The sequence below is a fragment of the Phascolarctos cinereus genome, unplaced genomic scaffold, assembly GCF_003287225.1.
Source record: "Phascolarctos cinereus isolate Bilbo 61053 unplaced genomic scaffold, phaCin_HiC Scaffold_4;HRSCAF=312, whole genome shotgun sequence".
Lineage (NCBI taxonomy): Eukaryota > Metazoa > Chordata > Mammalia > Diprotodontia > Phascolarctidae > Phascolarctos > Phascolarctos cinereus.
In genome coordinates, this window is record NW_027555847.1 from 129,549,102 (window position 1) to 129,562,887 (window position 13,786).

At 44.3% G+C, this 13,786-nt stretch overlaps 1 protein-coding gene across 1 annotated transcript in view; it reads right to left on the reverse strand.

Moving 5' to 3' along the window:
• TELO2 (telomere maintenance 2) overlaps positions 1-13,786 on the reverse strand; it is a 34,687-nt gene that overhangs the window by 10,392 nt on the left and 10,509 nt on the right. The window contains 14 exon segments of the mRNA XM_078152584.1: positions 824-915; positions 1,548-1,631; positions 1,633-1,740; positions 3,016-3,087; positions 4,881-4,997; positions 5,661-5,752; positions 6,359-6,447; positions 6,717-6,824; positions 7,086-7,165; positions 8,286-8,422; positions 8,606-8,747; positions 9,188-9,256; positions 11,001-11,103; positions 12,410-12,557. Coding sequence (XP_078008710.1) covers positions 824-915; positions 1,548-1,631; positions 1,633-1,740; positions 3,016-3,087; positions 4,881-4,997; positions 5,661-5,752; positions 6,359-6,447; positions 6,717-6,824; positions 7,086-7,165; positions 8,286-8,422; positions 8,606-8,747; positions 9,188-9,256; positions 11,001-11,103; positions 12,410-12,557 — 1,441 coding nt within the window.

Genomic DNA, 13,786 nt, shown 5'->3' on the forward strand with positions numbered 1-13,786 from the left:
TACAGAAGGCAGTATTCTGTACTAGGGGCTACAGAGTGGCTGAACAAAACACACGCAGGTGAAATGAAGGTAGCACAGCAGAGTGGAACTAATAACCAGCATTTATATAATGCTTTAAAATGTGCCAAGCACTGCACATATTTATCCCATTTGAGCCTCACCAAACCCTATAAGGCAGGTGATACAGGTATTATTCCCATTTTACAGATGAGGGAATCGAGGCTCAGAGGGTAGGAGGCATTTGTAAGAGGAGGGAATCGAACCCACGTCTTCCTGACTACTCCAGATCCCCCCCTTTATCCTCTGCAGCAGGCTGCAGGCCCTCCAAGTCAGGAGACGTATTGTATTCTGGGCCTGGCTCTGTCACTAACCAAAAGAGTGACAGCCGGCAAGTCATTCTGCCTCCTCTCTTAGTCTGTTTCTTCATTTGTCAAACTAAGATAATATCCAGGGAATAATTATGAGGATCAAATGAGATAAGATGTGAAACCCTTTGAAAAATATAAAGTATTGTTATTAACATGTCCAAGCAACCCCTCCATCAGTAGCAGAGAGGAGCTGATGCCAGTCTTGCCCAGTGACCTAAGCACCAGGCCTCCAAACTCTGGAATGAGTCTCACAGTGTTCTTCTGCCAAGGAGACAACTACCACCCACAGGAGTGCAGAAGCTAGTTTTTTACTCACCTCTGCATCAGCACCGAGCTCATGGCCTTACACACATTAGGTGCTTGGTCACCATTCGGTGACTCTACTAAATTCAACAGTCTGCCCTCCCCGGCTCCCATTCATCCTAATACACAAGTATCCAGGGCACCCCACTCACCTGTCAAAACGTTCAATAAGAGGGAAGAAGAAATAACCAACCACAGAATTAAACTTATTGGGTCCATTTGCTGTGCTGGATCTGGAAGAACCCTGCCATAAAGAATGAGGGTTAAATAGCAGCTCCTCCCATGCCCTCCCCTCCTCATTGACCCTTGCCAAGCAGAAGGCCGGTTCTCCCAGACCGGTCCTGCCCTGAGCCTCTGCTGCTGCTGCAAATTCACATCTTGATTTCCCATGATATTTGCCCTATGTCCATGCCAAAGATCCTGTGTGTTCAACACACTGTGGATCAGGACCAGACCACAAATGATGGAATTGGTACCAAATGGAAAATACGCAAAATAAATGGAGCTACTCAGGACAGAAAGAAGCCCCCTCCCCTACCCTAGGGGCTCATGCTTCACCAAGAGAGATCATATACTATGACAGCCCAGCCTACTTAAGGGAAGATGCTAAGTGCTACTGATATAGATGCATGGCAATTTTAAAAATTCTAATATAAAAAAATAAAATTAAATATGACTATCCCCAAACCCTATATCATATTGCTCAGTTTGTAACATTATAAACTTCTAAATCCTAGAATGACAGCGTCGGTGCCATGTTACTCTCCAGATTTACCCTTCCTGCTCCTGATACACACACACACACACACACACACACACACACGGACGCAGATTAGCTCGGGGGCCCTCTTCTCCACCCCCAGGTCCCGGCTCTACCTTGGCAAACCGACGTGTCTTGTTTTTGATCCTCTCCTCCACGATTCTCCTCCAGTCATCAGAAGGAACTTTGTTGAGACTGGGGGGTCAGTGGGGCAGGCAAGAGCTGGACACCAGGCTCAGGAGGACCAGGGATCTTGGCTTTTTCTAGGCTCCTGGGGCTTGACAGTTCCTGAGCTGCAAGAACCAACACCTAGGAAGAAAGGGAGCACCCCAGGGGATTTACTGTTCTCTTTGAGACTAGAACAACTTTAATGAAAGTTGAGTCAATACACACATATGACCTATATCACATTGCCTGTCTTCACAATGAGGGGGGTGGGAAGGGAGGAAGGGAGAAATTTTGGAACTCAAAACTTTAAAAACTAACGTTAAAATGTTTTTACATGTAATTCGAGAATTACAGTTTTACATGTAATTGGGGAAAAATAAAATACTAAATAAATTTTTTTAAAGAGTCAAATACCAAGTCCAAAAGCACCCATGCCCAGACCCAAAGGGAAAAATTCATCTCCAAAAATTAACATGTTACGCAATCAAGGATGCAAAGTAACCCAGACAAGCTACATATAAGATACAATATCTGTTCTCCAGAAACTTGTCTACTTCTAAGACGCCAAATATCGGTGAGAACACAAAACTTTAACTCTAGAACCATTAGTGTGACCCTACTCTGGCATCATATTTTGCCACTGGAGGTGAAAAGGGAGAAGATGCAGAAAAGGAGCTGTAATTTTTTTCATGGCACCTTCACATTACTACCCAACTCACTGATCTGCTCCTCCCCACTCTCCCCCCTACTGTTCCCATCCCTAAGGGAATCCTGGGGAACTAATAAACTATGGCATAGCACTACTGGATGCCCCATTTCCTGTTTCTCTTAAGATTGTAATCTAAAATTACCCATCTCTCCCACTCTTAAATCTTCTTTCACTTTTTTTTTTTGGTGAGGCAATCGGGGTTAAGCGACTTGCCCACGGTCACATAGATAGTAAGTATCAAGTGTCTGAGGCCACATTTGAACTCAGGTCTTCCCGACTCCAAGGCTCTCTCTTTCATTTTTTGTTTTTAGGCAACTGGGGGTTAAGTGACTTGCCCAGGGTCACACAGCTAGTAAGTGTCAAGTGTTTGGTCTGAGGCCAGATTTGAACTCAGGTCCTCCTGACTTCAGGGCCAGTACTCTATCCACCGTGCCACCTAGCTGCCCCCTCTCTCTTTCACTTTTCAACCACTATCTGCAAAACCTTCTTTTATTTTTCTCCATTTTAATTGCAAAAGTCCTCATGGAGGTCCTGATCCTTGCCCACTTGGACTCTGACAACATCTACCACCTGGCCCTCCAGTGAGTTCAAAAGAGATGCCCTAATGCCTGCCTCATTTATTTTGTTCATCTGCTCCTCCCACATACTACTTTCATACCTTCTGGAGCTGATAGGGGAGAACATAAAGAAATCTGGGTACCACTTACATCTAGGATGTCCATCCGCTGCCGAAGGCTGTAATTCATGGCATAGAATTGGGAAGTAAGATACTGTGCAACCTACAGATGGCAGGAAAAAGAAATCACAATCCAATACTTTTGCACAACCCAAAGAAATTTCAGGCACCTTTTGCTAATTGGCAAAGCTACGGACAAGCTTATATTATATTCTACATCTGTAGGGACAGGTACCTTGTTCCTGGTTTGGTTAGAAACAGCTCTTTGCAGGAAGCAGTCACGTGGAAAAAATCTTTGCACCAAATTTCTCTGATAAGGGTTTTGAATCCAAGATACATAAAGAATTAACACATGTGTGTGTGCGCACACATGCCTGAATATGACCAAAAGCCATTCCTTAATAGATTTAAGTGGCCAAAGGACACACAGAGTTCTCAAAAGAAGAATTGCAAACTATTAACAATCCTATGAAAGAATATTCCAAATCACTAATAAGAAAAATGCAAATCAAAACAACTCTGAGGTTTCACCTCAAGGACAGGAAGAATCTCTGTGTGTGTGTGTGTGTGTGTGTGTGTGTGTGTGTGTGTGTGAATGTCATGGGAAAATAAGCACTAGTACACTGTTGGTGGAGTTATGAATCAGTACAATCATTATGGAAAATAATTTAGAATTTTGCAAAAACAGTGACTAAAATGTTCATACCCTTGATCAAGAGATTCTACTACTACACTTATACCTCAAGGAAGCCACTGATAAGCAGAAAATCTCCATATAAACCAAAATATTTATAGCAGCACTTTTTGTGACAGGAATGAATTGTAAATAAAGTAGATGCCAATCAATTGGGGAATGGCTAGACAAATGGTGGTACATGAATGTAATGGAACACTACTGCTCTAGAAATGATGAGTGTGATAAATACAGAGAAACATTGAAAGATCTACATGAACTGATGTAGAGAAAAGTAAGCAAATCTAAGAAGACAATATATACACAACGACTACAACAATATAAATGGGAAGAATAACCACAAAAAAAAAATCAAAAGTGAATGTTGCAAAATTACAAAGAACAAGCACCGCTCAAAGAATAGATATGACAAGACATCTCTAACTCCACCCCACCCCACCCCTTACAGAGGTGGGAGGGAGGTACAGTGGTGTGGCACACAGAACATATTTTCAGATTTTTCTGATGTACTAATCAGTTATACTAATTATCTTCCTGTTCTTTTTCTTCCTTTTTGTCTTTAAAATACATTGTTATATGGGATGGCTCTTAGTGAGGGAAGGGTACTTGAGAAAATTATGGTGATATTTTTAAAATGACATCAATAAAATTGTATTTAAAAAAAAAAAGAAAGAAATAGTCCTTCCTAAGAATATACCATGCCTACTTCAGGTGCCACAGGACTGGAAATTAGAAACTACTATGTCAAATTTTTTAAAAGGGAAGGAAATGGAGTCTGAAAACTATAGGCCACTGAGTTCTGTTCCTAGAAAATTCTAGAATGTCTCCTTAAAGGGATGGATTGGGACCCTTAGAAAAGGTATGAGTTATCACTAAGATGATGAAGAGGATTTCCTCAAGAATTGATCATGCCAGGGGCAGCTAGGTGGCGCAGTGGATAGAGCACTGGCCCTGAAGTCAGGAGGCCCTGAGTTCAAATCCGACCTCAGACCAACACCTGACACTTACTAGCTGTGTGACCCTGGGCAAGTCACTTAACCCCAATTGCCTTTAAAAAACAAAAAGAATTGGTCATGCCAAAATAAATTAATTTTTTAAAAAAGCAAACCACATACCACGCCCCCATCTTGACACTCACTTTTTTCCTGTATTGTGTTCACCATCGAGATTCTAAGGACATACTATCCATTGTGGGGACTTACCTGTACTGGTTCTGTGACAGTGACAGCCACCAGGGCTCGCTGACGCAACATCTCAAACCCCTCCATACAGGTCTTCTCCTCCAGATGGAGCAGCACCTTGGCTAATTCTGCACTCACCTGGTCAGAGTACACAAAGACATCAGAACTACCAGCTGTCCACCCCAGGAGATCCCTTTCTCTTCTGACTCTTGGGCTAATGAAAACGGCTAAGCCCTGGAAGCCTCATGGTTGCAGAGTGCTCTCAGTGTGCTTGAGATGAAGTCTCTAGATGCCACTGACAGTCTAGATTCTAGATGCCCTACCAACCTTTACATTCTCTAGCCTTGGCCAAAAAACAAACACACACACAAACAAACAAATAAATAAATAAATGAAAGAATGGAACTTGGATTCTAGCAACTTCTCCTTCCTTGCCCTACAGTGAGGGCAAAGGGGATGCTCTACTGGCTCCCCAAGCCCCGCCGCTCAGGTGACGTTTCCAGTGACTGCTTCTCTGTCCTGTTCTTCAAGGGGCTGATGAAGGGAGAGCACAGAGGAGTCTATGGCAGAGAACCTAAAACCGAATTTGGCAGAAACAGAAGCCAGATTCAAACTTCCTTGATACAAGGAAACTTCAGAGACTGATCCTTCTACTGTCTTCATATCACCATGCTGACATACAAATGAGGCTTCAAAGATCCTGATCTGCTCCTTCTTCACTGTCAGTACACAATCCCCACCGGGAAATCTGAATGCCCCTCACCTCAAATGGGAGGGTCACTGTCACCAGGACAGCCCTACCTCTTTTGTGGCTGCTGGGCTCCTTCTGATCAAGCTCTCTAGAACCTGCAGCGTCACTTCCCAGCGCTCCACGTCCTCTGAGCTTGTCAGTGCTGCATGAAACCAAAACAGCACACACTGAGATATGCTGCCCTCAGCCCCAATGCACCCATCAGGATCTGTAAAGACAAGCTGTGGGAACTGGCTTCCCTTCCATACCTCCAGGAGCATGGTCCCACCTAAGTAAAGGAAGGAGCTCACTGCTCAGTGGCACAAAACAGTTCCCCCAAAGCAGGGAAGGCCCTAGAAGTAGGAAAGTTTACTAAGGAGCTCGTTACTTGAACACAAATGATCAATACCATCCCAGTTATTCCAAATTAGCGCTAAGGAAGGGAAGGGAGAAATAAGTTACACAGGGCCCACATGCCAGAGACACTAAGAGCCAAGCAGAATTGACTAGGTAGGAAGAGGAAGAAATCTATGGAGTGGGTGGGGCACAGATACAGAGGATGGAGAAAGCAAACCCTATACACAGGGAGCTCTGCCTGACCATCAGAGAAAGAGAGTCCTACAACTAAGTCAATGTAGGATACTGTGTCCACTCTAAACACATCCTCTCACTGTCAGTCAAAGGCAGCATCCGGGGAAAAGGCTGAGGACAGAACTAAAGGGGAACAGCTGCCACAGGCTGGACAAGTAACCCCACAGAAACCTCCCACCTTCCAGGCAATCCCGGATGTATACTGGAGCCTTGGCGTTCTTCAGCTCTTTGTCCCTTGACATGTCATAGGGAACAAGTTCATCATCACTGGCAGAGAAAAATTAAGGGAGAAAATCAACAAGTACTCTGGAAGTCACAGCTCTTATCTCCATTAGCAGCCAACAGACAAGGTCGAGGAACACTACCCAGCGATGTGGACACACTCACACACCACTGCTTTCGTCATCACAGCCCACGGCTCTCTGCCTTTTTCCCACTATATGACTCTCACAAGGGCTGTCTAAACGGTCCACTGACCCATCCCTAAGGTGGGTGTTTCCACCATATGTTCCCTGGCAGCAATATGGATGTGTTACCTGTCCAGATCCGAGTCAGACCCCTTGTCTTTTTCTTCTTCTTGGTGTGCTTTGCCCTCTGGGCTCAGACAGTCTGCCTGTGCTGCGGGTGCTGGCACAACAGGGGAGCTTGGTGAATCCATGTGGGCAACAAAGACAAGAAAAGCAGGTCAGTCATGCATCTAATGCAGGTCTCTCTCCCTCTGGGGTAATGATCTAAGTTCACTATGAGAAAGGGTCTCACTTCCTCCCGTGTATTCCACACACACTGCCACGTTAAATGCCCATGCTGGAAACACTACTTCAAAGACAGAATACTTTCTAAAATAAACATGATAACGTGTTAACTGGAACACATACATGGAACAAAGAGGCATGGAAATGAATTACCCAGAAGCTGGAGGGCTGGCAGCAGCAGGCTTCAAGTTCACCAAGGACAACAATTCTCTGGTCAGTTTATTTTCTTCGTACTATAATAATAATGATGATGATATTAGCAGCTAACATTTACATAGCACCTTACAAACATTATCTCCTTTTGTCCTCACAATGACTCTGGGAGTTAAGTCCTATTACTATCCTCATCTTACAGATGAGGAAAGTGTGGCAGAGGTGAAGTGACTTGCCCAGGGTCATACACCTAGTACATGTCTGAGGCTGGATTTGAACTCAAGTCCAGTGATCTGCCTACTGCACCACCAAGCAGCCTGGGTTGGGTTTAGATGACTTCATTCAACAAAGCTATAGGTACAATATTCTTGGGGGTGAGTCATTCAGAGAGAAAGTGAAGCCAGCACAAAGTCTGGGCGGTTCTTCTCAGATTTATTTAGCCTTTAGAAGACCTCAGTATAGCTGGGTCTCATTGCTAACCCCATTCCATGATGCCAACCCCACAGATCACATCATGGCGAGTTCCCTACGGATCACGGAACAGGACTTGGTTTTCAGGACCCTGAATACTGTAGCTAAGGAGAGGTCCCATGATGGTACTGACTCAATAGGTACTGGAGTCTCACAAGTTCTCATGTGGAATCCAGATCCAGCCCCATGCTCAGGCCTCCCCCACTAGCCATTCCACACATATCTGCTCCCTTGCTTCCCGTCTATTCTCCACTGACTGGCCTAGACCACAGCAAGTCACGAATAGAAAAAACAAATCCCTAGGCACTCTCCGCCAATGATAATGTTTCCTCTGCGTCGAGAGAAGAAAACTGCCAACATCCAGAAAAGTAATTCTAGGAAGGATTATGACACAGCAGAAAAAGCAAAAGCTTGGGAGTTCGGAGAACTGGGTTCTTGGCTGACCCGAAATAGCTGGGTGACCTTGGGACAAGTCATTCTCTTTTTTTACCTTCGGCAACCTCATGTCACTTGGAAAAAATGAGGCCTTTTCTGCCTACCTTACAGGGCCGAAATGAGCATAAACTAAAAAAAGAAATGTAAAAATACTTTGAAAAAGACAGAAGTGTTATAGAAATGCAAGGTATCACCATTATTATTATTTGCTGGGCTGGAATGTACAGTAAAATGAATAATCACATTACATTACAATAAAAAACACTATGAAGGGACTGTCCTCACCCCTCTCACCTGGAATTTCAGGTGGGGCCCCTCCAAGTGGATTCGGGAACTGATGGTCTCTGCTACAATCATTCCCACATGTCGGACTTGGGGCAGACTACTCTCGATATGGCACTGCACGCCTCCCATCATGGCGGTCAGCAGCTCTAAAATGAAAGCGGGACAGAACAAAAGGAGCTGCACTCAATACTTCTTATGCCAAACATCTCCCTTGATGCCGCAGACAGAACAAGTCAGCTGTCCCCCTTTTTTTCGGGTCAGCTGGAGTTTTTTCCTCCCACCACCACTCATATACTACATGAGGCCTGCACTCAGCCCTGCTCCCTTACCTTCCCTGATGTGGTCTATTTCTGACTCCTTCAGGTGGGACAAGCAGATCAGGATGGCTTTGCTGACATAAAGCTGCTGCTCCACTGGAGAGTGTTTGACGGCACTGCTGCTGCCCCAAGTCTCTAAGAGGTCCTTCAGCACCTGGTCCATGTAGGCATCAGGTCAGATATGATCTCTAGCATCCAACCACGCTTTTGCTCCTCTCATAAGATACAGTCTTATGTAAACACAAATACACGCGCGCACACACACACACACACAATCTGAGAATATCAGACTGGAAAAAAAGGACAGTCTCAGCTTGGTTCACTGGAGATATAAGAGAATAAATATGAAGAACAGAAGCTGATAAGCCAGCTAGAAGCTGGACAAGAAGCAACAGCTTTGTTCCACTGGGCAGATGTGCACAAATTGTCTGCCTCTTCCTTCTGTGCTTCTGCCCAAATGGACTTGAGCACTCTCAGACAAATGACTCTCCTCAGAAAAACTGGTTTTCCCTGTGCATTGTGGGTTACATGTCTCTTGAAGAGCTGCCTTGCCAATGCCCAAAATGGAATGAAAAGGGAATTAACAACAGTTACCTGTAAGAGGAGGGTGCGCCGATGGCTGTCCAAGGCCAGGTACCCCAGGAGGTTTTGCAGCACTTCAGTCTGCAACAAAAGTCACATTTCTAACAAAAAATTCCAGGACTTAAGCCCCACCCATGTCTACAGAGTCCTGAAGGCTAAGTGATCACATACACAGGCACACAGAATCAAGTGCCTAGCATACCTATACCTGTCTAGAAATGGGTTTAAGGCAATGGATGAAACACCAAAAATGCAGGAATCTAGACTCAATTCTGCCAATGACTCTTTTGGTAAATCACTTCCTCAACAAATGAAGACAGACTTCTCCATCTACTCTTGGATCATCAACTAAACTTGTCTAATCCCCTTGGTCTTCTCACCCCATAGGAGGAAAAGAAGATTCTCTATTTCTCATTACATTCATGTCATATCTTGTCCATGTACAACTGGTCTCAACATCAAAATAAAGTAAGGAAGGTCCCCAGCACACTGGATAGCCTACCTATGGAGAAGTTATGAAAGGATATAAGACAAGAGGCTCACAGGATGGACAGGCATGAATGGATGACTCTTGGTGTCACTGGAGGAAACATCCAAACTGAGTATGGGAGTTGGGCCCACACTGGGGAGACTTGCACAGAAAATTTTATCCTGCCCTTCAACATCAAACACTCAAATAAAGCAGATCAGCCAACTGCAGAATACAAACGTGAGACCTCATCAGGGAGGAACAATATGTTCTAAACGCTTTACAAAGCTTTTGGCACACTTTGGATACCTAAGGACAGTTGTCCTGCAACTTTTCAGTCTGCAGCCCCCTTCAGTAAACCATCTTCCACCTCCCCATGCCATCCCCCTCTCCCAGTTCTGTAAGCCATCCCCAGAACAAATGATCACCATGAACAGTTTTTCCTAGGCCATTTTAGGGGCTATATTTTTCATAGTAATTTTTGAGAGTGACTTAAAGATCAAGGGAGAGAAGATGGGGAGTAGGCATAAAAGTAGGCTGCAATATACTTCCAATGGTGACCAAAAGCAAGAACGCATATCATCAAGGAAATATATGACTGGAAAAAAAGGTAGGTCAGTCATGTAGCAAGACCTCAGAATAACAAAATGTGCCTATGAAATGTCAAAAAAAAAAAAAAAGATGTAGAAGGAGGCACGAGTTGAGCAGGTTGGGTAGAACCTCCATGGAAGATCTATGAGAGAACATGGAGAAAAACTGTACAGGTAGGAGAACCAGATGTGTTGGGACTTGTGCCAACAGAAGATGTGCTCACACGTATGACCTTACCAATCCATTAGAGTATTTTGATGATTTGTGTATTTTAAAGCTTAGCTTTAACTTTGAAATAAAATCTACACCCGGGATCTCACTGGTGCCAGGGACTCCCAGTGTGGAAACTAATCCTACTCCTCACCCCCAGCCCCCAGCAGATTAGCCACTTGTCTATAAATTCTAACGTTAGGGGGCCACCTACCGGCCCATGGAAACAAGTGATTTGTTTGTGCTCACACAGCTGGCATGAGTCAGAAACAACACTTGACCCAGCTTTTCCTGACTCCACGGCCTACCTTCTATTCACTATACTGGACTACCTCTTGAAGCAGAATACATACGTCACACAAAAATATGTGCCTTTTTAACAAGGATAATAAGAAATACACTTGTTTAAACTGCAGTTTTGTGCCTGTGGACAAGCAAGCCACAAGACCAGTCAGATGAACCCACAGGCCACCCTCATCAGAATCACTGAGGGGTCCCCTTGCTGAAGGCCCCGAGACCATTCCCACTGGCCACATGTCCAACATGTAATCTTACTGAGTATCTGTACTGCAACAACAGGCATTTCCGGGTCACCACAAATTGGGCTTTCTTGTTCTTCATCACCAGGTTCCCCAGTAACCGAGACAGAACTCTGTCCCTGAAAGAGACAGAAGAGCTGGCTAATAGTACAGCGGTCATATGAGCTAATCAGCATTTCTGTACACGTGCAAAGGGAAACTGCTCCATACAAACTCAGAGCTGTCGGCTCCTCTAGTTACGAAGAAATAAATTAGGCCCAAGGAGAAGCATGGTGGACTCACCAAGGGAAAGGTTCACCTGAGGGCTCTGGCCACACCAGAGAAATCCCTCTGTCCAAAAGGGGCACTCTCACATCCACCATGGGATTCCCAGCCTTCCCACTCATTATGTTTTGGCCCACGTGTTCAGGAGAGGTCAGGAACAAATCTCCATGCCAATAGCATTGCCTTTGTTGGGAAATTCATGCTGGAGTGCAATGGCTGCCTGGGTCCTGCACCTCAAAGTCATTGGGCAGAAGGTCAAGTATCAAGAAAAGATGATGATGGGGCAGCTAGGTGGCGCAGTGGATAGAGGACCGGCCTTGGATTCAGGAGGATCTGAGTTCAAATCCGGCCTCAGACATATAACACTTACTAGCTGTGTGACCCTAGGCAAGTCACTTAACTCTATTGCCTAGGCAAAAAAAAAAAAAAAAAGATGTTGCTTCACCATAAAAAACTCAAAGGGCACAAACTGAGACCTAGGAGCAACCTCAGAGACCATCTAACCCAGGCAGGTCCAATTCAAATGGAAAAGAGGGACACTGAAAATACACGTAAGGATCTTACAGGCCACAAACTAAGAAAACCATTAAAGAACATTATCTATGTTTTGTGGCACTTTTATTTGTTTTGCTAACTATTTCCAATTACACTTCAATTTGGTTCTGGCAGCACAGTTCACAGGCCTATGTTCAACACCTCTGATACAGACCAACTCCTTCATTTTACAGATGGGAAAATGAAGGCACACAGAGGTTAAATGACTTGCCCAAAGCCACGTAGGTGGTGTCAGAGGCAGCATCTTTGTTAAGGCAAACAAAAAGCCCATTGCCAAACAAGTATTTGCAGAAAAGAAACATCCACAAGAAAAATTAAGACGGCCACTCCAGTGGATCCTGTTATAATCACATGAGGTAGACTCTAAAGAAGCAAAAGAAGATACAATTAATATATCGGCCAAGTGAGTCCGAGCTCTTTCCCACTACTCTCTCTCTCTCATTTTTAAAGCAGTAGTAAGGATACAGGCAGAACGGCTAGAGCAATTCCCAACCCCAGCAGGGTCTCCCAATGGCACCACTATCATCATGCGAAGGGTCTGGGCCAATGCTCTTCAACAAAAATGATTCCTGGAGATGTGGGGATGGTGTTTTCTGGATCTCTTACCCGGGGGCTTCTTGGATGAGCCCAGACACTACAGCTTCCATACCCCGATCTGGCACACTCTCCATGAGGCGCCAACTCAGCCTCTGCCAGATGCAGTCAGCCTGGGTGAGCTCTGTCAAGCGGGGTACCAACACTCCCAGAATCTCTTCTGAGTGGAAAACAGACAAAAAGACAAGTGACTGGACCGTCAGTCTCCCAAGGAAGGTTCCTCTAATGTGTATATAATTGAGTCAGGCCAGAAAAATGAAGTCCTTCCCAGGGGCAGGGACTGTAAATCTTTCTTATACTTCAAAGGGAATTCAAAGTGAAGCAAGTTTCTAGGGACTCTTCCTCTTCAATCCTTACCTAACTTGGTCCACATATTGATCACAATAAGGATGATATGAATCACAAAAATACAGAATTCAAAGGGGACCTTGGAAGCCATTTCATCCAACCCTACCTGAAAGAGACACTGAGGCATAACAAATAGGGCACTTGAGTCCAGGTCAGGGAGGGTCTAATCCCACTCTTAGGTACTAACTAGCTGAGTAATCCCAAGCCATCATTCCACTTCAAAGTGTCTCAGTCTGCTCATCTATAAAACGAAGGGGCTGGACAAGATGACCCTGAAGGGCCCTTCTAGTTCTAAGTCTGTGATTCTATTACCTATGACCAAGGATCCCCTCTACACCAACTGGTCATCTTGCCCCCAAATGAAGACTTCCAGTGATCTTGGCCACAAGCAAAGATTCAAAAGTGAGCGTTGGCCATCAATGGAAAGCAAGCATGACTTTTTAAAAAATGATTAAAAGAAAAAAGTCCTCTTGCGAGGAGAAGCCCTGCCTCCAGGGTCAGCCCAATCGACCTCTGGATAGCTCTAACTGTAAGGAAGTTTTTCCTTACAAACTTTTTCACACGAACCGTTTGTGGGTTCTCACCTTGGCTCTACCATTAATTCACTATATGGCTTCAGGCAAATGACTTCAAATCTCTGCACTTTAATTTTTTATGTACATATCAATAAATACGAATCAGTGGTAATAAATGATGAGGACATCTATAAAAGTGATATAATATATAATTAAATGTGTTCTGGCTTCCATGAAAGAAGGTTGGGGGGAAAAAGCACTTGATCTAGGTTAAAAAAAAAGAAAGCTGAGTAGACAGTTTTAGACTAGTGAAGTAGGTCAGAGGTTGAATTTGAGAAGAAATATGGAAAAACTTGGGAGAAAGTGAGTAAAATTTAAAGGTAACAGTCTCCAAATCAGACGCTTGCTCCAATTCCTCTTTCTGGTAGAAAGAAGAACAGGATCAAGGACAATCAAGGCAGCTTTAAAAGGATTAAAGAAAACAAAAGAAGATTAAAAATCCTCCAGGACACCTCAAGAAGGAAAA